The sequence below is a fragment of the Copadichromis virginalis genome, linkage group LG14 (assembly GCF_057382275.1).
Source record: "Copadichromis virginalis isolate Kocher_CV1m ecotype Utaka linkage group LG14, C_Virginalis_male_GT1.1, whole genome shotgun sequence".
NCBI lineage: Eukaryota > Metazoa > Chordata > Actinopteri > Cichliformes > Cichlidae > Copadichromis > Copadichromis virginalis.
The window spans coordinates 19,810,664-19,837,424 of record NC_140631.1 but is presented as its reverse complement, the minus strand read 5'-3'; the positions used below and the strand labels follow the sequence as shown (position 1 = coordinate 19,837,424).

Below are 26,761 nucleotides of genomic sequence, written 5' to 3'. Positions count from 1 at the left end.
GTGTTTAAAACAAGGCCTTGAGTGATAGAATTGGCTCACAGGGCATTAGGAACAAAAATGCTCCAGAAGTTTCCAACATGAAGCAATCCTTTGAATTTTCTTTTATGGTTTCTCTTCTATGGTTTGGAAAAACTAGTGCAGTGCTCACTATCACAGGCATTTTGGCATCATTAGATGTACGGTCACAGTCACAGTCTGGTAATTTATGAACTATGTGATCAGAACTGGTGACATCTTTATCAGGTCCCAGTCCCTCTAATGATGTTGCTTAGCAACAGGGAGATGACCCCAAAAATGAGACAACCACTCAAGCGTGAAACAGACAGAAATGGAGATCCCTTGGTTTATTATAGCGACATATGAACAGTACTGCTGTCGCAGGTCGATTCCCCCTGACCCCTCCCCTTTTGAGCCTTAACGTTGAGTTCTCTAACAGGAAGTAGCTAGACATAGTTTGTTCATCTTAGCTTTACTGTTTAGAATTATACAGAATTAGAATGTCATCGACATAATGTGAGCTATGAGCAAAAACAGTAGCCCACCATAAAAAAAAAAACTTCACCCAATTATTCTGAAAGATTTTCTGCATTAGAAAACTTTGTCAGCCAGGTGCTGGCTATCGCTTCATATTTACCTTACCACACAATCTTATCAGCATGAATTTTTTGGATTCTTAGTGTTGTACTAATGCTTTATTAACTTTAACACTGACTAGTTCCTTCAGTATGTTTGGTTCTTCCTGGTTGTCTGTTTTTCTTAGCAGGTAAATTTGAGGGAGCTCAATCTGCAGCCACACTCTACAGCCATAGAAATCCTCATCAAAGGCTGCCATCGACATCAAAGGGTAGACCTCTGTCTACTGGCTGGAAAAGGCAAAGGTTTCTCTGTCTCACTCTGTGCCTCCATCTGTCTGTATCATTCAAAACTCGGGAAAAAGATCATTCCTCAACTCGCAGTGCTATCGATTTTCTCTTTTTATACATCTTTAAAAGTTTTTGTGTTGACTTAACGGTGGAGTGTGTGGTGATGATGCTGTCCTTAACACAAGGGTTGCAGCATATTTGTGCTCTAAGAACAACATAGCTGCTTTATGAAGTTCAGAAAACTTTTTTATGTGGATTTGCAACTACTTGAACCACAGACTGTATAACTGACTTGCAGCAGACAAATTTTCATCATGAACAAACAGCAGACTGAATTACGTCACCGCGTAAAGTGCAATTGGTTCCTTTCCTCCATCTGAAGCTGCATTACATAACGTTTTCTAACACGTTCACTGCTGGATTCAAGAGGATTTCAGCTTCTGTTCTGACTAACACTGCAGGGAAAGATTCCCAGGAAACCCAGCAGACCACGTGCACAGCTGTGTGTGCAAAAGTGCCTTCTGCTGATGTGTGTAGCACACGCAAGCGAAGGAGTTAAATTGCAGCCTTTCACGAAAGACAGAGACAAAGAGGGAGAGAAAAGATATAAGTGACACGAACCCGTCTTTTACCAGTGGGAGCTTCAAGGGAATGAAACGAGGGGAGTCATTACAGTATCATGTAAGACGAGATTTGAATGCTTAATAAGATATAATTGCAGCAGGGAGACATAATTGCTAAAAATGGGACAATGGGGTTTAGGAGCTTGTCCTTTAGTCTCTGGATGGGTTCTGAAAGAAAGAAACGTCTGAAATCAGCACGGGCATAAAGTATTTGCTCGCTTTACTCGGCTCTGTCAGTTTGTCCGTGTTTGTTCTCGGTGGGAGATGTTTGACAGGGTCAGCTTGTTTGCAAAACAAAACATGATGGACAGAAAAAGAATATGGAAAAAACTCAAACAACTGCAGAAGTCATCTCAGGGACTGTGATTCTTTCCCTCATGCAGGATGCTTTATTCTGACTACTGAGATGTTAATGGTCAACGTGCTTTCTTCTTCATTCAATACATGCATAATTTAACAGAAGGGGGAGCATTTTAGCTAGGCGTCTTAAGCAGACGAACAATAGTTAGTGTCTTGAAGTGGTGCCATTCATCTTTATCTTTAGAAATGTACCTGTCTTTGATTTCCTTTTGGCAGAAATAGCATGTGCAACTTGGCAAAATAATAAAAGAACATTTTGTGTGTTGTTTTGTTTGCATGTGTCATTGTAGGCACGAGGTTGTCATGACTGTGCAGTCTTGTCTGTCTCCTCTTTCTCTCTCTCTTTCTCGCAAACACACACACACACACACACACACACACACACACACACACACACACACACACACACACACACACACACGCTCATCCCCATGCACCTGCCTTGGGTATCTATTTCAATGCACCACTGAATGGATGCATTATATTCATCATCGTACATTATTCAGATTTGAATCAGGGTCTGTCAGCTTGCTGGCAATTCAACTTCCACATTTAATAGCTTGGACAAGAATAGCCTTGACAGCACATTGCTGTGATTCACTGAATTTCTATGGCACGCTGGCCACTGAATGTAACACCATGTTTCATTTTCCTAACTGGTGTACTCTTTGAAATGTCATTACCCCTGTGACTTCTGCAGTGTTTTCTCTGTTGGTAGTTAATAGCTGCGGTGCCTTTCTTAATCAGTCTGCTGGCTGTTGTGCATGCAAATTCAATCGTAGTCACAGAAAACACAAAGCTGACTCAGGGAAACTGTTTAAGTCCTGAAGGTTCTAGCAGCCACAGTAATGTTAATCCATTTTTTGAAATTCAGGCGTGCGGTAGGGGCAGGGGGTGTGTGGTGGAAACAAAGTTGCTCTAATCTTCCCACATTTGTTTTCCTTGCCTCAATTGCTGGTTGCTAAAGTTCCCTTCTCATGATTTGATGCACAGCTAATCCAGTTTTCAGGTAGCATGTGTACGAGGCGCAGTCGTTTCACCCAGAGCCACTTGAGTTAAATGTGTCATTTTATCACACATCAGCTGATAGAGTTCAGAGTCACTCCACATCAAGGTACTTTTAAATCCTCAGTCGCAACGTCATGTGCGAAATGCCTACACATTCATAGACTCCCATACACTTGTTTGTGCATGTGCAGATTATCTAAAAGGAACATGTTGTTCTTTCGGCCATATTATGTTTATTCCCACAAGAACACACAGAAAACAGATGACATTCAAGGAATGAAAAAAATGACCTCACTTGAATGATAAATATACTAAGGTGCCAAAATGTCATAGTGAAAATCATTTTTTAAAAAAAGGCATCAAATTAAATAAAAGAAATTACCCAAAAAATGGGGGGTTTTCTTTTGGTGATTTTAAAATTGCACATCATGTGACAGTATACTGTAGAATGAATGTAGAATTAATTAATGTATAATTTGGCTGACTAGAAAATACCCTGTTTTTCCTGTTACCTCATCCATGCAAGCTCAAGTGACCTTCAAGGACAAGTCTAAAGTTTAAAGGACCATAAAGTATATAATGTGAAACATCTAGGGCTTGTGTGATGGTGGTGAATTTGCAGACTGAATGTGTGTGCTCACTAAAAAAGTGCCAGATTATAGGGCAAAAGCTGAGGGTGACCTTCAAAGGGGGGAAAAAAGAACAGCAATAAGTTAGCCAGATGCTAAAGTCACGAAATAAGACATCCTGTTTATATCTTTAGTATATTTAGCTTTAATGCAGCTGAAAATATCAAGGTTGATTATCTGTAAGCTTTTAAAACAAACAAAAAAAAAACATAAAAAGGATACATGGAATATTACATTTTGCTTGAGGAGCATTTGAAATTGTCATATATAAAAATCAAGAGCATTTCAAATAGGATTTGAGCTTGAACATTACATATAAGTGTTGAAAGCTATATCTGGATGTTAGTTTTAACTAGAACTGACATGCATTAGCCAGTGGCGGTGGCTAGGTGGGAGGGTAGGGTAGGTCAGTGTGGAGTCCCCTTTATAAAGAAATTGTGCTTTATGTACCAGGGGCTTGAAATGAAAGCTTCATTTGCTGCAGTGGGCAGGTGAATTAAATCTTTAACCAACCATACCGTAGCACATTTATGCAGTTTTGCCAGCATTTGCCTTGTTGTTATTCTTAGTTTAAAAACCTGAAAATGGGTAGAAAATGAGGTACTAGCTGGTTTGTTTTGGGTCAAGGCTCCCAGTGTGTCGAGGACAGAATTAGACATCTATAACGAGAGACAGCACAGACGTGAGAAAAAGTGCGATCAAAGAAAATAACACTGGATTGTGGTTGCCGGCACACATTGCCTTCATAATGTTCTTATTTGTTTGTGCATACTTGAAGACTCTTTCCTTCTAGGTGAGTGAGATTTCTGACGCAGAAGAACAACAGTGACAGAGAAAGGATAATAATCTCCTATATTAAATCAAAAAAATTGCAGATAACAAGGTTCCATTACCACACAGAAGCTGCAGTCAGACACACGAGCTGAGTTATGAGATTATGCTTTAACGAAGCTGAATTAACACACTCTAAAATGAGAATACTGGATTCATAATAAGCCCATGGTAAGCTGTCATGGCTACCAGTTTCCGCTCAAGTTTACATTATACAACTTGAACTGTCAGAGTTATAGCAGTAAGTGGTCATTATTGTATATAAAAACACAATCTGAACCCCCCCACCTGTAAGTGTAGATATAGATACTGTACATGTGTTTCTCTGTATGTGGACTATTTGTCTACAAAACCAATCTATACTATAGATTGACACTCTAGTAGAGGAATATTGCATGAGTTGGTGGCTGGAGATATGTCTTTTATCTCTGAGTGCTGCAAAGGACCAAGCCGGCCATTGACCAAATGAAACCATATAATGTCATATGTCTTTATCCAAAGTTTTCTGGGCTTTTAGCTGTCAAACCCATCAGTCAGACAGTCTGTCAGCAAGTGGGAGCTCCTCTAAAGCAGCGGCTGAGCCATTGGTCTCCCCTCTGTCACCCCCTGAAACCCTCTCTTCAATCTCCTCATCTTGGCTCAGTGGATCCTGCTGTGACAGTCGGTTTAGGGGGTCAAACGTATGCATTTTGGGTTCAGGGCTGAGGAGGGAAAGCTGTGGCAATAACGGCTCCTCGCGAAGTTTAGCCGCCATCTCCTTGGCGCTGCAGGTGGGTGTGTTGGTCTCATAGACATCGTGGAAATTATTGTAATCTACCTCGTAGAAGCCCTTCTCTAAGGATAGCACTGGAGTGAAGCGGTAACCCCACAGGACCTCAGTGTCCAGGTACGAACTTCTTGCCTGACACGTCATCCCTGCCAAAAGGTAAAGACAGGTGTATGTACACACACAAACATTCACACAAAATCAAAGAGCACACACGACAGTCCGAGGGGTCCATACATGAGAAACCAGAGAGCCAAACACACACAACCAGAGTGGATAGGTAAGCACACAATGACATAGAAAGAGGCATAGGGAGAAAGAGCATCAGTTAATTATTCATGGTTACAAAAGAACAGCAAAGACGTGCATACTGTTTTCTCTACACTCCTATCATCAGTCTCCAATCATATAACTAGAGTATTTTTTTAAACACTGAAGTATTTGGCTAGTTTGTTGAGTTTACACATAAAAAAGACTGTATATATTCCATTAGTTGTGTTTTAATAGTAAGCAAATCTGAATAAAAATAGTACACGTCACATGCCAATATTGTGTGTGCACATGCTTTGATAGTCAAAAGGCAAAACAACTACGCATTGATTCATTTAAATGCTAAAGGCACATGTTAATTGCATGTTTGTAGCTTTTGCTCAGTAAAGTATTAAAGTATGGTTTAACACTGTGGCTTAACACAGGTGTGTTACTCAAATAGCAACAATAAAAGCTTGGTGTAAGTATAAGACTTGGGAGGCAGCATTCACAATATATTTTATAACAGCATTTCTGCTTGCAAAAGTGTAACTGGTAACACTAACAATATATAAATAACGTCCTCATTTTATGTTTGACAGCATTTTAGTAGGTAAAGGTGAATGGCTTGGACATGAATTGAGCTGTGGTTTGGGGAAGGCCTCGAAGGGGACTGAAGAGGAAGAATTGAAAAGGGGAGGGACGGTAGGGCACGTAAACAAGATTGAACAGCTTGTAGGACTGGGGGAACCTATATAGATGAGAACCAGAAGGAGCAGTATGGAGGCGTGGTCCGACTCGTGAAATTCCGATACTTAATCTCCAACTAAATAGCATTCCTTTTTGATGAGCTACATCCATGGTCTTGTTATTATACATGGTGGATGTGTGGCACAGCTACTGAAGCAGTGCAACTGTAAAAGTCCCTTTGCATGTTTTCTTTTATGACAAGTGCAAATGTCTGCTCATGTTTACATATCATTTGTAGGGCTGAGAAAACTGGCTAACCTAAGTCGAACTCTTGCTATCGTTGTCATTAGTTATAACTGTGTTTTTCTTCCAGTGTAGGTAGCTGGTGTGAAATAGCCTTAAAAATGTGAGCTGCAGAAAGTTAGTGGTGCAGTTAATATGTTCTTGTTAATAAATTAAATATGACCTAAAGCTAAATAGCAGCTAGCATCAGAAACCACTGCATTTTTTTTATTGAGGAAAAAATAATAAAACAGTATTTCACCATACCTCCTCATTGATAACTTTAAAGCAATTTTAAAATGAAGCATTTCAATATTTAATCATATAAAGTTGGGCTCAGTTGGGCTTATGAACATCCTAACCATTTCTCTGTGACAGTTTGGCTCTTCTTTTACGTCTTGGCAAAGGGGTGCCATACCCAAATAACTTATATTTACATAGATTTGTTTGAAATACTGCTCTTGGAATCTGCAGTTGTTTACTCAATATGCCTAAGGCTTATCAAGTTAAAAGGCATTATATAACCTTCAAGTGTTTGTATAGATTTGGGTCTGTATAGATGTGCTTTTGTCCTTGCATGGAACAAAGAATTCCAAATTGTATGGAAACCTGTCCACGCAATTTGTTTTTCAATAAAGATGTGTGCTGTACAATCATTCCACCCAGGAACAAAGAACAGTTCAAAGAAATCATTAAAACCCCAAATTACCATGGCATTCGTGCCCACAGTGAATGCATATAAACTTCTGACAGCAAAGTAAGTTTTCCCACTTCTCAGTATTCTGTCTGTTTTTATATCAGCAGCTTTGAAAAGTCTGCGTCAATTAGCTAATAAGACTTACAGCTTTTAAAATAGCCACAAAATAATCACTGCCACAACTTTCCAAGCTGGAGCAATTATTCACACGCTCGATATGTAGCTGTATATCACTTTAAACTGCAAACATCTGACTTTCCATCGATAACCTTTGAAATAAATAATCTGTATGTATGTAACATCCCCAAAAACATCAAGCATGGGATGAAACTGATATGGTATCTAGTGTGAGAGGAGAGGCTTTTGCACATTTTCTTCAGCTTTCCCTCTGGATATGAGTGGCCTACTTTCCACATTTAACTTGTGAAATATAGCATCTTTCAGTTCCTAATGACAAGAGATTCTATAGTGTATTTTAAGGTTGTTGAAATAGTATTTGATGTGTTTGTTTTAAAGCCCTAGTTTCGTAGTCTAAATCCATTAAGCTGTTCAATGAAGATCCTTAGTACCTTCTCCTGTTGGCATGTAGTGGTGCACAGGCTTTGTCATGACTGTCACAAAACAATATTTGACTTTATATTGGCCTCGTGGAAGATAGAGACTTCACAGATATAATTACAGTATTTTGCTAATGAATTAATTTAGTCCCTATTGTTGTGATCAGATAGTACTCCCCCCCCCCCCCCCTTGTTTATTAGCCATTTTAATGAACAAAGACCCTCCTGATAGCCATGTGTAGATTGTTATTGTAAATTTCATTGTGATACATTATAAATATACAGTAAAAAAAACAACTGATGTTTCTTTTAGGATAATTTGGTCACTTCTGCAGAAGCAGTATCTGGAGATTTCTACAGCTTGTAAAGAGGACTCAGATTTGTTTCATCCATACAGTGAGTGCAACGAGTACATTTCCTCCAAAACAATGCCGCACAAATGTAGTAATCAGGGTGAATTAAAAAAAAAGGATTTTCCAAATGGAAACCATATATTTCATTGGTTTCCATTTGGAGGTGCAACTTTAAGTCTCATGGTATCATGCCTGCTGGAAAATGGAACAGATTCTTTTCCAAAGGAAAAAGGCTACCATGGAAAACTGCCGTCATGGAAAAAGATCATGACCTGTGAGCATACCATGACTTGAAATCCAGGTGGAAACGATTTGTTGAACTTGACATATCCTTACAGTAAGTGACAGTGATAGAGCCTAGAACATCATTGACACATAATGTATTAGTCTCTTCTAGGTGATTTTGTTTACTACCAATGTGTCCATCATGCAAATAGTTGTAGTAATCTTGCTAACGGATAAACCATATAAACAGTATCATCAAAAAAGTTAAATTGTAAAGGTCAAGTTGAAGGTTGTAACTTGACCATGTGTCTTGACTCTTTTGTTTTTGCCCTCAAGGGTTCCTGTCAGTACACACATGTCCTCTGATGAACAAAGATGCTGAGGGCTTATCTTGTGACTTTCTTTCTACTTTTTGTTTGTGGGCCGAGGCAAAAACCTCGAGACAATCGACCATCCTTCTTCAATCTGAAAATCTGCTATTAAACATGCTCTAATGAACTTAACTGCTGATACATAGGCTACAGGCTTTGTATTGTAAATCAAGAATCAGCCTCTATCAAAGAATCACAAATGATGACCAAACAAACAAACAAATAAACATAAACAATGAAAACCAACCAACTAAGTAAATAAAAAAATAAATAAGTAATGACTCCTGAAATGTCATTCTAAGCTTAGTTATTGTTTGTATTAAACTTTAATGGCCCCATCTCAGTGTTTGAAAAGATTGTTTGCTTTATATTAATTCTGGCAGCCTACAGTCATATTCACTTTTTTTCTTTTCATTTGTCTCTCTTTTCACCATTTGAAATCATATTTGTGGGTCCTGCTGCAGATATCGGTTTTATGAATTTTCTTGCAAAGTATAAAACAAAAAACAGCAGTGCAGACACCGTTGTTTTCACAAGCAACAATGATGATGATGCAATATTCTTTCTGTATTCTGAGAACTGGCATAAAAGAGGGTTTATTTTATATATAAATATTGTGAAGGACACAGGGGACAAACACACTATGTTCAGTTCAGTTTAGAAACACTTCTCATAATGACAGCAAAGTTTGTTGTTAGCAACATAGTGTATATGACTGGGCCTCCATCACAGCAAGTACTAAATAGAATGAAGCATGGTCACGTACAGTTTTAGTTTCCTAATATAAAACATCAAAACTGCATCTGCTGTATGTTGCTGACAACAAACCTCTAGTGGCTTTATTGTTTTAAAGTACCGCAGTGAGTGTTTTGTGAGTGAAGATGCTGTATGACTTTATCTCTTACATAGCTGTGGAGGAGTTTTGACCCACTCTTCTTTATAAAGGTGTATCAGTTCATCAAGGTTTGTGGGCCTGCATTTATGCTCAGCTTTCTTAAGTTCCTGCCACAGGATTTCAGTCAGGTTTAGGTCTTTTCTTTTTCAGCCATTCTGTTTGATTCTTTCTACTTGGGTTCATTGTCCTGTTGCATCACTCAGTTTGGGGCAAGCTTTCACTGTAGGACAGACTGACTCACATTTACCTCTAAAATACTTCGGTATGCAGTACAGTTCATGGTCTACTCAATGACTGCAAGGTGCTCAGGGACTATGAATGCAAAAAAAGCCCATATCATTAGCCCTACACCACCATGCATTACAGTTGGTATAAGGTGTACGTGTGGATATGTTGTGTTTGGTTTTTACCAACATGGTGCTATGCATTATATCCAAACAACTTGCTCTTCTTTTTTCAGTTTCTTTGAGCCTTGCACAATCTGACCTTGGAATTAATTTATTGGGATATCTACTCTTGGGAAGATTGGCAGCTGTCTTGAATGCTTTCCACTTGTGAATGATCTTTCTCACAGGAGATGATCAACTTTATGCCAAATTGACTAGATTTAGGATCATTGCTGTATTGTCGCAGGGCCATTACCTTACAATCTGAATCGCCTTGAGGCCACTGTTGTTTTAATTTGGTGCTATATAAGGAAAATCTAACTCAATTGAATGTATTTCCTCCAAACATTGTTTTAAACTGAGTGTTTCAGACCTGACAAATACCTAAAGCTCTACCTTTTAGGTACACACTTGCTGATGATCACTTTATCAAGTGCATTTAATTAGGAGCATCTAGCTGCTACTTATTCTCTGAGTTTATATGGAAACATCAAGGGTGTACCTTTTATATTAAAGTGTTTCAGAATTTTGGCCATTGTTTTGTTTGAATAAACTGTGTAATATATATTTCCTGCTTTGCAGTTCATCTAAGGCACTGTTATTATTTCTTATCATATCCCAATATGTAAAACTTTAGAATTTAAAGAGGGTGTACTTTCTTTTTACCGTGACCGTACATCTTAAATCTAGAGTCTGACTCAAAGTCACAGCCAGAGTGCAGCCAATGAGGAAATTACAAGCAAGGCACACTTTACTAAATTGGGTGCATAAAACGTAGTGCATGCACATGTAATACAATTTGCTCCCATGTTTTTAATAAATGTTGCCCCACATTTCCATAATTCTTGGCCACAGGATTCATTCCAGTGTTTTGATTCTCATTAAAGAAGCCACCCTCCAAAATGGATTATTGAATTGCACTGGACTGTCATGTAATTGAGAAGAGACTTTCCTCAAAAGTGCAACTTTGTAAAGGGATATTTTCCCAAAATCAGTCAAGACACCAACAGCGTCCTGTTTGTTACACCACAACATTTTGTAAAAGAAAAAGGAAAAAAAAGAAAAAAAGAAAGACGAATTTTACATCATTATTATTGTTATTAAGATAACTAAAACCTCCACTGCAAAGGAGGGTCAGCAAATTGCTGTTTGCAATCATTGAATGACTTCTCTCTCATGCTGTGTTGCAGCATAAAAGCTCAAACCAAGGCACCAGTATTCTCATGTCGGGTATGGCTATTTTGAGAAAGATAGATGGATATTTGTTAATTGAGTTAATACAATATGGATTGCATGTTTGAGTCTGCATGCCAATTAATGAAAGAAGACTGAATCATTTATTTGCACTTTGCACACAGTCTCTGTGTGCTCTTCTCATAGCTGACTGCACGGCAATGTTATTTGCCTACATATGGCGTACTTTCATAAAAACTTGATTGTACCTCATTGTCCCCCCTTTACAACAGGGCAGAGGTGTTTGTGCTGTTGACCAGGGAAGTTTGGATCTCTGCTCTTTGCAGCAAAATAGCTGGTGCGATGACCTCATTTTATGTGGGAGAAAGACTATCCTGTTGTGCTGGACTTCTCCATAAGCACTTATCACTTATATAGCATTTAACAGGCTCGTTAGTATCTACATCTATGGATATGTAGGAAAGTTTTTCAATCAAATCACAACATTACCACTTTGGAATTTTCAAATAGGTGTCATAAAACTTTTTAAAAAAGGTTTTATTATTTTTATTAAATAGTATTATTAAAAAAGTATTAATAAGTACTAATAAGTACTACTACTACTACTACTACTACTACTAATAATAATAATAATAATAAGTATTAATAAGTAATTCCCATTAAGACTTTATAGAAAAGGGAGTGAGGGAAGCAGGGGTGGCCTATTTTTTTGTTTGTTTTTATTAAAGTAAAACCATTCCTTGCTTTCAATTAAATATGAAATTGATAGCTTTTGTTGCATCAGCTAAAGTGATCCAAAGTCTTGTGTAAGAATCTCATTCAGTTTAAACTTTATTTTAAACTCCAATTTAAATTTGGAATAAAAAGTGTGAACATGATTGCATAATTTTACTCATCTTATACTCATTAGACTCGGTTATTGTATCGTGACATTTTCCCACGATTTTAAGTTGACTAACTGTGAAGTGTATCATAAGCTGCTTTTATTTCAGAGAGCCGCTTTGTTATTGCAATTACACTTGAAAAGCAAAATTTGGTTTAATATGTCATGTTTGTGTTTTGCTTTTTTTTAAAAAAACAAAAAACAACAACAAACAAATAATGTGGAAGCACCTCTTGTAAGTGATTTCCAGAGCCTTACTCACCATTATGCTGCACACCACAGGCTACACAGCTAACAAGTAATGGCTGCGAGAGCATGAAGCCAGTTTCACCACCCACGTATGTATCGCTTCCAAAATATACGTGACGACATCCACGTGAGGTCGTACGCAGGATATTTTGTTTATTAATGACTTTTTATTAACGACACGTAAAGCCTGGGCCTGAGGTAGCTTTCTGTCTGTCACTGTGTTCTTTCTCACGCACAGAATGAAAGTCTCACATACAAAAAAGGAAGTGGGGGAGGGCTGGTGGATGGTCAGATTAGTTTGTTGCCTAGCGGTCAAGGACAGTGACGACATAACCCCTGCATGATGCCATGGTCTCTGCCGGTGAAGCGAAAGGTGATTTAATGCCTGAGTCAAGTATCAAGCAGTGTGAGCAGGAAGTGGGATGACTGCTGGTGCTTTGCAGGAAAAAGGAAATAAATAAATAAATAAGATGAAATAGAGCAGAAATGTTCACACGAATGCAAAGCTGTGTCTGGTCATATTAGGTCATTTGATGGCTTGTTAGAATTTTCAAAAAGCCAACTGTGGCATCATCAGACCGCTAATCACTGTGTGTCTCCTTTACTCATGTGAAGTATGATGCAATCCAGTAAAGTAAATTAGTAGCATGTATAATTCAATTAATTTAAAATGAGTATATTGTAATAAGTCCTTCAACAAAGGCCATTAAAAAATGCAGGTTAGGCATATAAACAATACTTGATTTAGCCACAGGAACAAGTTAGATTGACAAATGACTTGTGTTGAACTTGTGGTCTTGACTGCAGTTTTAAGCTGGGAAATACTTTCTGGAACTTTACAGATACACCTGGTCATCTCTGCGCCATTAATGTAACCAGCCTGCAGCACTTTTCAGGACTGCTTGGTTTTTACCAAAAACACACGCCAACATTGCAGGTAGGTACGCTTCATTGAATTGAAAATAAACAGTATCAAAGGCAAAACTTTGAAGTAGCAACAGTAGAGATGCCGGTACAGATAAACATTTGTAAAGAGGTTTTAGAGTTTATTTGTCTGCCTCGGTTGAAGGAAGAAATATTTAGTTTTGCAGTTAAAGATTAAATAAAAGAACAGTCAACAACTGTTGTGGAATTAAGAAAATATACATTTCAAACAATTTATTGACTCTAAACTGACCCATATAGAATAGGAAAGATATAAAAAAATGTCTTCTATTTTTTAATGCATTATTATTAGGTTTTAATTAGTATCTCTGTCTTTCCATCATTTCCAGTAAGCAGCGCTTACTGGCAGGCTCACCTTTCCTCTTTCGCCTCTCCATCCATTAATCCATCCTAGCTCACTGCTTGCAACATTTCCTCATCTCTTTTTTTATTGACTTATCCTCATTTGTATGCCCTCCCATACTTCCTTTACCCCTTCCTGATAATCTTACCCCCTTCATACCTGTGGCCTCCACCATTCCCTCAAGAATAACCACAATCTCGAACTCCTCCTTTTCCATTTGCGCCAGGGACATTTCCCAGAAGGGGCTCTTCTCATTTATTTCATGAGAGATGATGAGTGGTGAGACCAAGAACAGCCGGTCATCCCCTGTGTCAAAGCCAATGTTGATGTCAGTCTGGTTGAGCGGGATGAACTCCCCCTCTTTGGTCTGCTGTGAGCGGATCAGCTTTGCTCGAATCGATGCCTCCACAATGTGAGAGTTCCTCAGGTCGCCCACCCGAAACATCAGGCACATCTTGTTATCTCGCACCGATATGACAGCGTTGTGTGAGAACATGAGGGTCTCAGCACGGTTCTTTGGCTGTGAAATCTTAACAAACATGCAGCCCACCATCATGGCATTGACAATGGAACCCAAGATGGCCTGCACCAAAAGTAGTATAATACCTTCAGGGCATTTTTCGGTAATTACACGATAACCATACCCAATGGTGGTCTCCGTTTCAATGGAGAAGAGGAAGGCTGAGACAAAACTATTAAGGTTCTCCACACAGGGGGTCCAGCCCTCCTCGTCACCATGCACTAGATCCCCACGGATGAGTGCGATCAGCCACCAAAGAAACCCAAAGAAGAGCCAGTTGACTACATAGACCAGTGTGAAAATAAAGAAACTAAGACGCCAGCGTAGGTCCACCAGCGTAGTGAACAAGTCACTGAGGTAACGGTAGGTCTCTTGCACGTTTCCATGATGAACGTTGCATTTACCATCCTTTTGCACGTAGCGCTGACGTGGCTTCTTCACTGGGTCGGCTATCAGGTGGGTTCGCTCTGTAGAGATCTGAGGCTCCCTCAAATGTTTGGGAAGCTTCTTCACCTATGTGAAAGAAAAAAGACAGAGTGCTAAAGTAAGGAAAAGAAAAACGGTCAAAGAAATTAGGCATGAAAAGACAGAATTAGAGAGATATTTTACCCGCATTGATTTGCTCTGAAGAATTTGTTAGGCATAGTGTGCTGGAAGATGTATGTGTTAACTATCACTGCAGTATGGGATTTTCTATCAGGTTTTGCTAAGCCACACTAGAGGTGAGGGAGAGAAGATAAGCGAGGCAAATCAAATTAAGAGCCGTTACAAAGTCACTTTGTAGATGTCTATGTATACACAGAGGGCAAAAAAGAAACAGAGAGTAAGGACACAACAAGAACACAAGGACACTCAAGCCTTTGTCTATGTTGGCCCAGCTCCAGCGAGGCAATCTGGCTCCACAACTGTGCCCTGCCTTCCTCCCTGTCCCTTGTGTTCTTTTGCACTCTATGGAACATTTGCAACCTCGGATAAGAACAGATCTACCACCATCCTTTAAAAGACCCTTTAAAAGACCCTAAAAAAACTGATGTATAACTAAAGAATCACCTTACACTTGTAGGCATTATTATAATATCATATTATAATATCATATTTTGTTGAGTTTATTTATGGTTAGAAAAGGCAATGCTTCACAATGTAGCTATAAATTCAAACATGATTTGGAAAAAAAAATGTTTTTTTGGCCTCCCTCTTACACAAATAAATACATAAAAGACCAACATACACCAAAGACAATGTTTTAAGGGACCTTTCAGAAAAGCACAGGGACTCTTTATTGAGACATTGACGCTGTCAGATCTCAGTTGGTAAATGAAATGATTGTGTCAAGACGAGACAACGATTGTGTCTCTTTCTGCTAATCTTACACCTGCAAACCATTTCTCCCCACAGCCACACGTTCATCAACAGGGAAGTTGCATCCATCATAGGGATGATCATTATCGTAGTTTAGTTGGAGAACAGCACAGTGTGAGCCACAAACAGTGTCCTTTTTGGTGCCTTTGATTGTAATGCCTGAAAAATAAAACCTGCCGGATTTTTATTTTAATTTTCAAATCGTATGTAATCAGTTTTTAAGGACCATTTTGAAAAAGAAGAATTGAAAGACTATTCTTATTGATCTGCATTGCAATTAGTGGCTTGATGACCGTGCGTTCACTAAATGTCAATGCGGTTCCTTATTACAGACCATAGTCAGGGAAAATGCATCAAACAGTCATGCAGAATGCAGTCGGCACACCGCTTTTTAAGGTAATGCTTTAAGCGTTTCTTCTCTACTGACAAGATGACTTGACGTATGGCCGTGTTTTCTCGAGTTGTTAAACGCTACTACAGAGGTTTTCAATGAAAGACAGCCAAAACAGGCCTTTTCATTTCCACTCTTTGAGCTGGGTTAATTGAGTGATAGATGAAGACATCACAGCTAGTGCTGCCCAAACTCCAGCCTTTGTAGTCAATACTGTCCCTGGGGGTGATGGCTCTTAAAACAAATTCATTAGCTGTCTCTGTTTGGCACTAGTAAGTACTGGGAGTTTTCTCTCACTGAGCCTCGCCAGACAAGGTTGAGTAAGCTGCATAAGTTTCAATCAGCTTGGGAATTCAGGATGGATAACAACTCCACTAGTTATTTGGGATGGCTGTTTTTTTGGTCATTATCTTCACTGCCAGGTAAACTGAATTAAACACTTATTTAAACTACTAAAAAAATTACACTTTGGTAGCCTTAATTCATGTTCATATTACTTATTTTATCTATTCAATAATTCTACAGCATATCTACTTTATAGGGTAGATAAATTCTTAAGTTCTTGAGCATTTCCATAATGCTTTCCACAATGCTTTGTTTTCAATGTCAGAGCTTTCCATATTATTCATTCTTATCTTCTCTCTATATATCTCTCATCTATTTTTCTACCCCTGCTTTCCCAAAAACGAGGTCTCACCTCCACTCTCTCATATAGTTTCTCTAGTATTTCACAGTTAATCTCTCCCAGTTGTTTAAATATAAAGTAATACAGATTGGGCAAAATACAGTGTGTGTACTGTGCGAATACCTGTGCAGGGGTGACGCCTATCTCCATGTTGTGGTCCATTAGGACTCGGGAATCTCCTGCCATCCTCAGCTGGAGCTAACCTGTCGAAAATGAAAAAGTGCTTCATGGGATTTGTTATACTAAACATATTTCCAGAATGGTCATTTGTTTTTTTTTAAATAAACCAATGCGACAAACAATAAAAGGTCATAGCTATGTTACTGAAAGAGTACATACTGCATTGTAGGTACAATCTCAGGCTTTTTACATTTCAACCCCTAGGTATTGCATAACAGATACAGGTATTGCGTGAACACATTGCATTTAGTTGCATCCATTACTGAAGCTGATTTGGTCCGTGTGCAACTGTAGCAAGATTTGGGTGCTTTGGAAAATATGTTGGTCATAACTTTTGCAGACAGGATTTGTAGGCGCAGCCAGTGGTTTAAGGCTGTCTGGTTTATGTTCACAGGATCTCGACTCTGCTTTTTGTGGATTGTTGACCTCCAGCTTACACTGCGGCAGTTTTCCTTAGCACCTCCAGATCTGAGGCAGTGGTTTTAAGCTAAAAAAAAATGGTAGGTTCCAGACTGGGAAGGAGTTGTTGCACCAATAAAGTATCTCAGGCCTGGTTCAAAGGAGGGATGAGGGTCCAGCTTGAAATTAAGAGGTGGACTGGTGAGAATGAGAGGTGAGTTGAGTGAGTGTTGATTTGTTGTTTCTTCTTCACTCTTTTTTTTCTTCCCCCCACTAACTGTGTTTTTACACCATTCTGAATTTAATCATTAGTTATTATTAATCTCTGGCAGGGTCTTTACCTTGCAACATAAAGTACCTTGAGACAACTGTTGTTGTGGTTTGGCACTATATAAATAAAATCTAATTAAAACTGAATTAAACCACGCCTACAACATATAGGTAGAAAATGAAAGAATAACATCACCCATGAAAGTGCACTGTTTTACAAAATAGACTCAATAAAACAAACTTCAAATGGTTTCTAGGTTCACTCTTGGATCTCAGTAATTCAGGAAGTACTCAGAATAGAGATGGCAAATTGAAAGAAGACAATTTGGGCAACAGCACGCTTCCTGGACACTTCTTAAGGCGAGGTGTTTTGAGCACCCAAAACACTTGGCCTGAAGAGGATACACTTAGGAGCTCATGTCTCATCTGGCCTGTGGCTGCATAGAAAGAAGGTGTGTCTCTGCTCAGACTGCTTCTCCAAGACCAGAACTCAGATAAGCAGAAAATGGATGAATGGCTTTGAAATCGCATGAATTTGTCATTATGTCAGGGTTTGCCAGATGGTATATTAAGAGATCACAGAAAGCTATAAGGTTAAAAAAGGTCAAGCCATTGCAGTTGTAATTGTTGCAATATATTTTTTCAAAAGTCTATATAAAGATTTCTTTCATGTAGGCATTTCCAGGGATGTACTTGTGGGGGGAAATTACTGTTATGGCAGCTTGACTTTGCTACGTAGAAGCAAAAGTAAGCTTATTTTTGAAGAAAACAAAAGATATTCAAAATATAAAGGCACAAAATGTCTTTATTTTTTACCCCTGTTTAACTGCTTGTTAACCCAAATATCTAACCAACAAATCACAAGACAGCAGCTCAATGTATTTAGGAATGCAGACATGGCCCAGACATTCAGCTAAAGTTCTAACTGTGTCAGAAATGAGGAAGAAAGGTGATTTATGTGAATCTGAACGTGAGACAGCTGCTGACCTGCTAGGATTTTTCCCATTTGTCCTGACCTTTTTGTTTTTATATTGGTCAGTAAAACACATAAAATATCCAGTTAGTGGCAGTTCACTGGCATAAAATGTCTTGCTGATAGTAGAGGTCAGTGGAGAATGACCAAATGCTGACAGGGAGACAACAACAACTGAAAAACAAAGCAAAAAAACAAACAAACCAAACACTCATTACAATTAAGTTATGGAGAAGAGCGTCTCTGAATGCACAACATGAAGCAGATTGGCTACAGCAGCAGAAGACCACACAGGTCCCAATTATGTCATCAAAATTAGAAAATGCGTCTAGTTGTACCAGTTAAGTAATGCAGCCCATCTGAGTATTGTTGCTGATCCTGTTATCCCTTTATGACCACAGTGCACCCATCTTCTGGTGCCACAAAACTCCAGTCACCTCAAACTGGTTTCTTGAATGACATTGAGTTGAGCTTTAATCAGTGAGAACACAGCCATATGTATTTATTAGTATTTAGCTCAAAAAACTGCTGTAGGTGATCACCGCCAAGAAGAGCTAGCATCATGGCCGCACGCTGCTAGTTAATGAACACAGCACACTGCCAAACTAGAGCACTGAACGTGCCAAAATGTTTGCTGACAGTGTAGTTTGCATGTTTTACCAATAACTGTACTGGCAATGCACTATCTGCATGTAGCAAGTCAAGCATGAATATTTTTTCACGGTTATGTTTTGGTATACACAGCGCAGGGAACATTTGAGGTCAAGACTGAATCACAAGACAGGATGTGAGCATTTGTTACATAAACCTAACCACACTGAGGATATCAGCTGTGAGGCCGAGCATTTCCATGAATTCAGTTTCTTGTAAACTAGGTTTGACAAAGCAAATCATTTGTGCATCATTTCATGCACAAAATAATGCACACAAATGGAGGACGTGAGGGCAAAAGTCAGCACCTGAACAACCCTGATGTGCTCGCTTAATTTTATTTCCAGTTCAGACTCATGAAGTAAATATTAAATATTTGACTATAACCACCAAACAAGACCTAAGTAAGGGATTAGCTGACCTCATCACGCTGGAGGTGACCCAGTGCCCAATGCTGACCAATTTGCCTGGATGATGAGGCTCAGCTGCACATTTTAATTTTAATGATGTCATTTTCCCAAACAGCAGGCTCCTCATCGCCATCGTTGCCAGTTCTTGTGACTGTGTGTACCCACTCGCACACACTGCTCTCTCGATAAAAAACGAAACAACAACAACAAAAAACCCCTAACACTGCTTTCACTCTATTCATCATCCTGCCCATTAAATTTAATGATTATTCTCTTAATCAGTTAGTGGCAGAGAAATAAGCACCTTCAGCTGTTTCCTTCCCTTTACATTCATTCCAATATAAAATGCGCATACATATTTTCTTTGTGGTTGTTTTTAGCACAACTGAAGCCAGTAGGTGATGTGCTGTGACAGCCTCCGGTGCAGTGTGATGCGGTTTTAAAGAGCTTTTCCTCTGCTGTTGAGTTGTATTACAAAACAGGTATTTTTAAACATCTGTTGTTTGAGGTCCAAAGTGACAGGGAAAGTAGAAAGGGAACACTTTGAACGTCTCCTGAATGATGTGGGATTTAATTACTGCCACTACTATAATTTTAGAGGGAAGTGGTGTGTATGTGGGGTTTCAGATGAAGCCCTAGTTTTGGAAGCAATCTTACTACACCTTTGGAGCCCCAAAAGAGGCAATTAATTTATAGAGCCCCTGGGTGTTATTTAAAAATCAGATACTTTTAATTTGCTCAAAGAACAAGGGATACACGGGGCCTTGAAAGTAACCAAGCAAAGGAACAGTAAATTACCTTTGTGGCTCGTTCTTGACCTTAACAACACCTGACATTTCTTTGCCATCTGTCTTTGATGTTACTTTATTTGATCACTGACAAACGAGGGGAGGGAATACAAAAGCGAGCACAGGGGAAGTGAGAGGACCACGTCACAAACCAGATCCACACAGGAATGTAGTGTTGACAATGTTCGTCCAAAGCAAAGGGCAGAGTGACGTGACAAGCATCTGAGCAGAGAAAACACAGACAGACAGACAGACAGACAGACAGCAGAGGTGCGCACAAAGCTTTCAGCATAACTTGCTGAATACATTGCAGGGGTTGCAAGGTCTCACTTTCTGACTCGTTTTTTTTTAGGTTCTCCCATGAATTAAATATGATTCCCCAGAGATTTGTGAACTCCAGACCCGTGTGCGCTTTCAGAAAGGCTGTAATTGCAGTGTCTGCTCGCAGTTGCAGATTCAACAAGCCCGAATGAGAAGTGTTCGAAATGGATACCAGCTGGGGTGTTTTATCTCAGCGCTTTAAGAGGGTAACAAGCATTTATCTTGTTACCCGAAGAGTGACTGGATGCTTTGGTTGAATTGTGTTTGTGTCCTGATAACAAGAGCACTCATCTATTGTGTTTAAAGCCAAGAGGTACTAGTAAACCAGGCAACTTGCCTCCTAAGGGATATCTACACTACATATATTTCCCTTATTTGCTGACACCGCATGCTATAAACAATTATCCATACAGAGCGCAGCAAAATGTGTTTTGTTCTCCGTCTAACCTGTAGCAAGCACTATAATTTCCCCTCAGGGGCTGACTGGTACTGAATAGAATTTGCTTTGTGATTTAATTTCCTATATTTTCCTGAACTTCAGAAACTTGTATTGTCAGCTTTGTGAAGTAAGAGCGAGCTTGTAACTGAGCTAAGAGAGGTTCACATCAATACTAATCACCAACATGCAAATAAAGCCCTTGAATCAGATCCAATCCTGAATTATAATTCTTACTTGATCAACTGTTTGGTTCAGTAATCCCCCAATTTCTTCTTTATTTCACATTATGTGGAGATTATCGATTGTGCTTTCCTTATTTCCTGTCTGAAAGCTTTGCAATTGTGCTTATTTTGGAAATGCTGACGCTCGCCCCAGTCAGGAATAACTTTCAGGATCCAAAATAAAAGATAAAATCTGCAGTATTTTTAATACAAATAAAACAGCATGCATTTTTAGTGACTTCACACTAGACTTTTACCTGACAGTGGTGCTTCATTTCACCATTCCTCATTGACCTTTCTGCTGAGCATGACAGGGTTACAAATGGCAGCAAGATATGCAGCAAACACAGCAGTATCCCTTAGTTCAACGGTAAAAACAGGACTATTGGAGGATCTCATCCATAGATTTTGAGCTCATGGATGAGTGTTTTCTGTTGTTTCATCAAAAAAAGAAAGACAAATGGTGCTGATAGTGAGAAAAATAAATAAAAACACAGGCTGAGGATGAAGAATAAGAAAAAATAGAATAAAAAGAGAAGAAAGGCAGATGTTGCTAATTTTGTGAAGATGTTTTTAGGATTATCTTAAGACATTAAGACGTCAGCTAGATTTAGGTTTACCAGTCCCTGCACGGTAAAGATATCTGCACTGGTAGAGTCTTTCTACAGGAGCACAAGAGCTTTGTATTTGCTTGACTGTCCACGCTTCTCCACTCCTCCCTTCAGTCATGGTTACTGGACCTGTCATGATTATCCAAGGCTAAGACTGGCCCATAAAATAACATGGCTTCATCCCTATCTCTGCTCACTTATGACACTTTGAGGTCGGGCAGGTCAAATGACTAAAAATGTCCCCAGCTAGTTTGTCTCCAGGCTCTGCAAACACACACACGCACACACACGAACTTACCAACTTACCATGTACCATTTTCCCATTATGCCCGATAGTGAGCTGAGTGTATCCAGTTGTGCCCTTCCTTCGAATGACCTTCTCCGGAGTGACACTGCTGCACCAAGACATTCCATTCACACTGGAGAAATAATTTTCCTAATGATTCATCCCACTCTCTCACACACACATCCTTTGCATCACACCTTCCTTGATTGAGTCTTTTCACTACTGTACAGTTTTTACAAAAAATTCACCAAAGCCAAAAATGTCAGTCTTCCACTAAGATGAGCACCTTTACAAAAGAAAAAGTGATGGCCATTTCACATTGCTGCTGAAGTGGCAGTCGATGGGATTAAAACCCAACACCTACTGGAGCCAAATTGCACCCTCTTCAACCATGCTGGCCTGAAGTGTGAGAGACGTGATGGAAACAGAAGTGAGATGTGTGAGGCAGAGAGGTGGATATGCTCCCTAACACCCCCTAACTTCTTCTGTGCAGTCTATAAATTGGACCCACTGATACAAATTCTCTGCATCCAAAATCAGTCTTAGTGTACTCGCTTATTAATCCTCTGCCTCATCTAACTGTAGAGGACAGAACAGGAGGGGAAGATGAGGTGAAGTGAGGCCACAAGCATGGTAGGGGTGGGGCTGCAGAGCCGGGCAGCACATGGAGAATGGTGGAAGAGCCAAAGGTCATGATCTGGATCAGAATTCATAACATGCTTCACTGTGTCCCCGTGCTTGTCCCTTTGAGGATGCTCCTTCTCCATAGTCAGCACATACTAAGTCAGAATGAAATGAGATTAGGGTCTGTCAGTTGCATGTTAAAAAACAAAAAACAAAACAAACCCAAACCTTATTCCGGTATGTTGGGTATAGCAGCAGAGTAACAAGGTCTCTGCTCAGTTTTTTGCTGACGTGTCCTTCAGCGGAAAGCTCAAACCTCTGTTTCTGACAGCAGATGACATGCTGTGAGTGAGTCCAATCTGCATAAATGTGAAGCAAGTTGGTGTCGAAGCAAAAAAGCAGAGCAATCTTGAAAACATTCTTTCAAAAGATGTCAAATTAAAAAAGAACATGGTGTCACTCCATAGGCCTTAACCGTGCAGCACGTTGCTCTTGCATCTCTGCTAATGAATGGTAAATGTACGGAGACTTTGCAGATCCATCATCTTCCTCTTGGTGATGGATGCTCACATCCCGTGCATAAAACCTGATAAAAATCACTCTGATCCGATAGAACAGATCCGAGGTGTATTTACATTTTCATCCTTTTTGACGTTATTATTGTAATTTTTTTTCGAGTGCTCAAAATTAAGTATGTGCATCAGCAGTATGTGCTCTTCTGTATAAAAAGCTGTATTTATCACAATGCTGATTAATGTGCATTGTTCTTACGAAAAGAGAAAGGAAAAAAACATGGTTACACAATATGGATCGAATTTAGTCAAGCTGTCATTGTGTCTGCAAATGATATTGATGGGCATTTGTTATACTGGCCAAACAAAATAGCAGACTGGTGCATTTCAAACTAAACAACATCCAATTCTGCCAGCATGTCTGAAGACAGATATTTACAAGTACATGCACCATGTAAATGTCCCACAATGCAATTGCCCTTGTGTGATTTAGCTAACTGGCCTGGCTTGAAATGTTATCCACTGGATATGAGACATCAATGCACATCTCCTACAGACTGCAATGCCTGACAAAGGCAGCCATGTGCATAGTGCAAGCATTCTCCCTTAACATAGTAAATAAAGGATAGTGCAAGCAATAACCTGCTGCTAACAGAAAGGAGCGCGGCCCATCATGAACATGTCCACTTAACCTGGAAATGTGACAATTTTTCACATTTTTTAAAATGTAGCCAGTGACAGAGTACATTTTACAGTCCTGTTGTTAAAGAGGTAGCTTTGCAGCATTAGTTTTTAATCCTCTCACACCACCTGGACAGCATATGTTACTAGAAAGCTCACTGAGGGATGTTCAGAGCTAAGTGTCCTGAAACATCCAACAATTTTTAAAAGATTTCTTGGCAATTACCCACGTACAGAACAACACTGCATCAAGCTACAAGATCCCTAAAGCTGTTTTTTTCCCATTCATGATGGGTAACCCTAGGTATATGTAGAAGTGTAGACATGCTTTAATGTTTTTTATGTTAGTATAGGTGTGCTGGACAAAAAGACAACCATGACACAAAGCAGTGATCCCTGAAGCAGTCATCTCATTACCAAACACAGGTTGAAGGTTTATTTGTGTTGTGTGTAGGCTGGAGCAGCAGCAGCAGCAGTCTCATGCACTCTATCAACTTTATGTGTGATGAGGCTATAGAGAAAACGCACGCTCTGTGAAGTTGTGGCAGAAGCAGAGAGTGTGCCATGTTATAAATCTGCTACATAAGCATTGTAGGTGCCACTTTAACATACAGTGGACAAGCACCGATTTCCATTGGTTGCAGATTTACGAGCACATAAACAGAGTGATTGATCTTCCTGAGGGAAAGACTAGATTATTTAAGAAATTGTATTCAGCACATCTGTCTCTTGCAAGTAACACAAGCATCAGATTGCTTGCATGTACAGCTCACAGAGTGGCGGGGCTTTGAATTATAGACAGTAGTTTATCAAGAGCACAAGCTAAAACTGAAGGAGAATTTATAGATGGCAACTAGTTCAGTAGGGCTGCATAAACAAGGCATCTTTATGTAGATCTATAAAAAAATAAGATACTGTAATTCTGAGCTGCACTCGGAGATGGATGCACATTTTCCAGGGTGTGTGATACTAAAAAAAAAAAGAAAAGAAAAGATGCAAAAAGCAAAAGAAAGACAGACAAAATCTTCACGGCTGGCTAATCTCTTGACACAAATGTGCCACTGTGGTATTAGAGAATCGCGGATGTGGTTTTCTCCCCATCCCCTTGAGACACACAGTCTTAACAAAATAAACACATCCAATTAATTATTCACACTGTCTTGTCTTTTGAGAGTCTCTTTAGATCCTGCTGAGCATTATTCCTGCCCTTTGCCCTGTTTTGTCCACTTGTTAGGGAGATCTGAACACGGGCTTAGTAGGAGGGGGAAATGAGGTGCACAGCCATGAATTACAGTTGCAATGATAGCCCTATGAGGTCAAAGGCCTATCTATCAAAAAGCATTACATCACAGCAGTTCACACTTTCCATCTGCAGCCTTGAAATAGCAAATCACTGTTCAAGCAGATGCGAGAAGGGTCACGGTGAATTGCAGTGATTAAAAGTAACATCGAGTGTGGCAAATAAGCAGGTTTTTGTTGCAAATTTCGGCATTAGGATATCACCCCGGGCTTTCCCTTTTTCTGGGTTTGAGTTTGAGTGATGTGTAAAAATGTGGTTAATGATCAGAGCATCGGCTTTAGTATTCCTCCACATTAAAAAATCATGATCGAGTCTGCACATTGCCTTGACACCGTCTTCCCAATGTGCCTTGATGAGACGATACCAGGACAGACAGGAGCTTTAGAGATCAATTAATGTGACCATTAAGCCCGCTGCAATGTCATCAAAGTTTTACAGCAGCAACTCTTGAGATGTGTCTCCCAGAGAGTCCGCCATACAGTAAGGGAGGTTGGGGAAAAAAAGTGGGGTGCATGAGACATTAAAGCGAGCAGCTGTATAATCTCCAGGCCAGAAAAGAGGAATTATTTTCTCTTAACACTTTTGATGCAGTCTGCAATATTCATACCAGCAGCTATCACGACCCAGTGTCCTTTGCTTCATCTCCAACTTTTATAGAATGTAAAAAAAGAAACATGCAAAGCCCAAACATGCTGCGCTGCATGTTGGACGTGCGAGACCCCCTCCTCTACACACACGCGCGCACAGTCACACTTACAGTAACACACAGATGCACGTTCACTTTAGGTTCGCTGCTGCGCTTGTAAAACTCCTGCATTGTACTGAGAGAACTACAGCACGGAGCCCAAATAGGCACAAACAGTAGAAGCGTTGACAGGCTTTTCTCTGCTTGCGTCAGAGATATTCAATGCCTTTTTGATTACCCTGCCCCCTGCAATGAGGGGATGCATAGTGATGATCTATATATCACTGCAGTGACATAGGATTGGGGTGGGGGTAAAGGGGGGGGGGGGGGGAGTGCAAGATGTGGTGATAAAGGTTATTGCTGAAGTACCATAAACATTTTTCTTTTCCCGGTCTCTTCCTCTTGAATTAGCTTACATGTTCTCTTTCAATCGGCCATTGCATTCGTTGTTTCTAAATAGTGGATATTGGATTCTCACAGTTTTGGATTTCTCCTTGTAGTAATGCACACTTTTTTTATTTGTCAATTCTCAAACAAATAATGCTGTCATGCTATGCCATTCGCAGTCAAACTGAGAGAAGACAGCTTGGACGAGGTGCCACGGTCGTATCATGCATCAATGGCTTTAAAAACCTCCCCTCTCCTCTTTTGCCTTCCTCTCCCTGTCTCTTCCTCTGCTTTTTTTTCCCTCCTCCATCGGCGGTGAACGACGCTTACCTTCAGGTCTCTGCAGGAGTAGCTGGCGGGCTCCCTTCGAGGCATTTCACAGCGGCTCTTCTTCCCAGGACTGCACGCTCCTTTCCTGGCTTTGTTCAATAAACAACAGCCCTCCTGCCTCCCTCCTGCCACCCAGCTCCTTCTGCTCTTCACCACTCTCTATCTACTCCTGTGTGAGAGGGGGGTCTGTCTGTGCTTGTGTGTGAGGGAAAGAGGGAGTGAGAGAGAGAGAGCTAGAGGTAGAGTGGATGCGAGAGGAGATGGGAAGGATGTTAATATGCATGTGTTTTTTTTTCCTGTCTATTTTTCCTGTTCCTGTCTTCTCACTTCGACTGAGAT

The 26,761-nt window shown here is 39.8% G+C and overlaps 1 protein-coding gene across 2 annotated transcripts; it reads right to left on the bottom strand.

Annotated features, from left to right (window-relative positions):
• Positions 1-3,081: 3,081 nt before the first annotated feature.
• kcnj5 (potassium inwardly rectifying channel subfamily J member 5) lies at positions 3,082-26,761 on the bottom strand. 2 transcript variants are annotated; one of them, XM_085429778.1, is made up of 4 exons: positions 26,423-26,761; positions 16,478-16,557; positions 13,559-14,432; positions 3,082-5,229 (listed from the first exon to the last, which is right to left on the bottom strand). In XM_085429778.1, the coding sequence occupies exons 2-4, from the start codon at positions 16,538-16,540 to the stop codon at positions 4,844-4,846; spliced, it is 1,323 nt and encodes a 440-aa protein (XP_085285904.1). In that variant the 5' UTR covers positions 16,541-16,557; positions 26,423-26,761; the 3' UTR covers positions 3,082-4,843. The 2 variants fall into 2 exon arrangements, with proteins under 2 accessions (XP_085285904.1, XP_085285905.1); XM_085429779.1 differs by lacking the exons at positions 16,478-16,557; positions 26,423-26,761 and adding an exon at positions 14,529-14,593.

Excerpts from the sequence above, each read along its gene's own strand:
- kcnj5 (XM_085429778.1), bottom strand. The coding sequence starts at position 16,540 with ATGGCAGGAGATTCCCGAGTCCTAATGGACCACAACATGGAGATAGGC. Across the intron at positions 14,433-16,477 it reads TAGGCGTCACCCCTGCACAG|GTGAAGAAGCTTCCCAAACA; the intron begins GTATTCGCACAG and ends TCTTTCACATAG. Across the intron at positions 5,230-13,558 it reads GGGAATGGTGGAGGCCACAG|GGATGACGTGTCAGGCAAGA; the intron begins GTATGAAGGGGG and ends ACCTTTTGGCAG.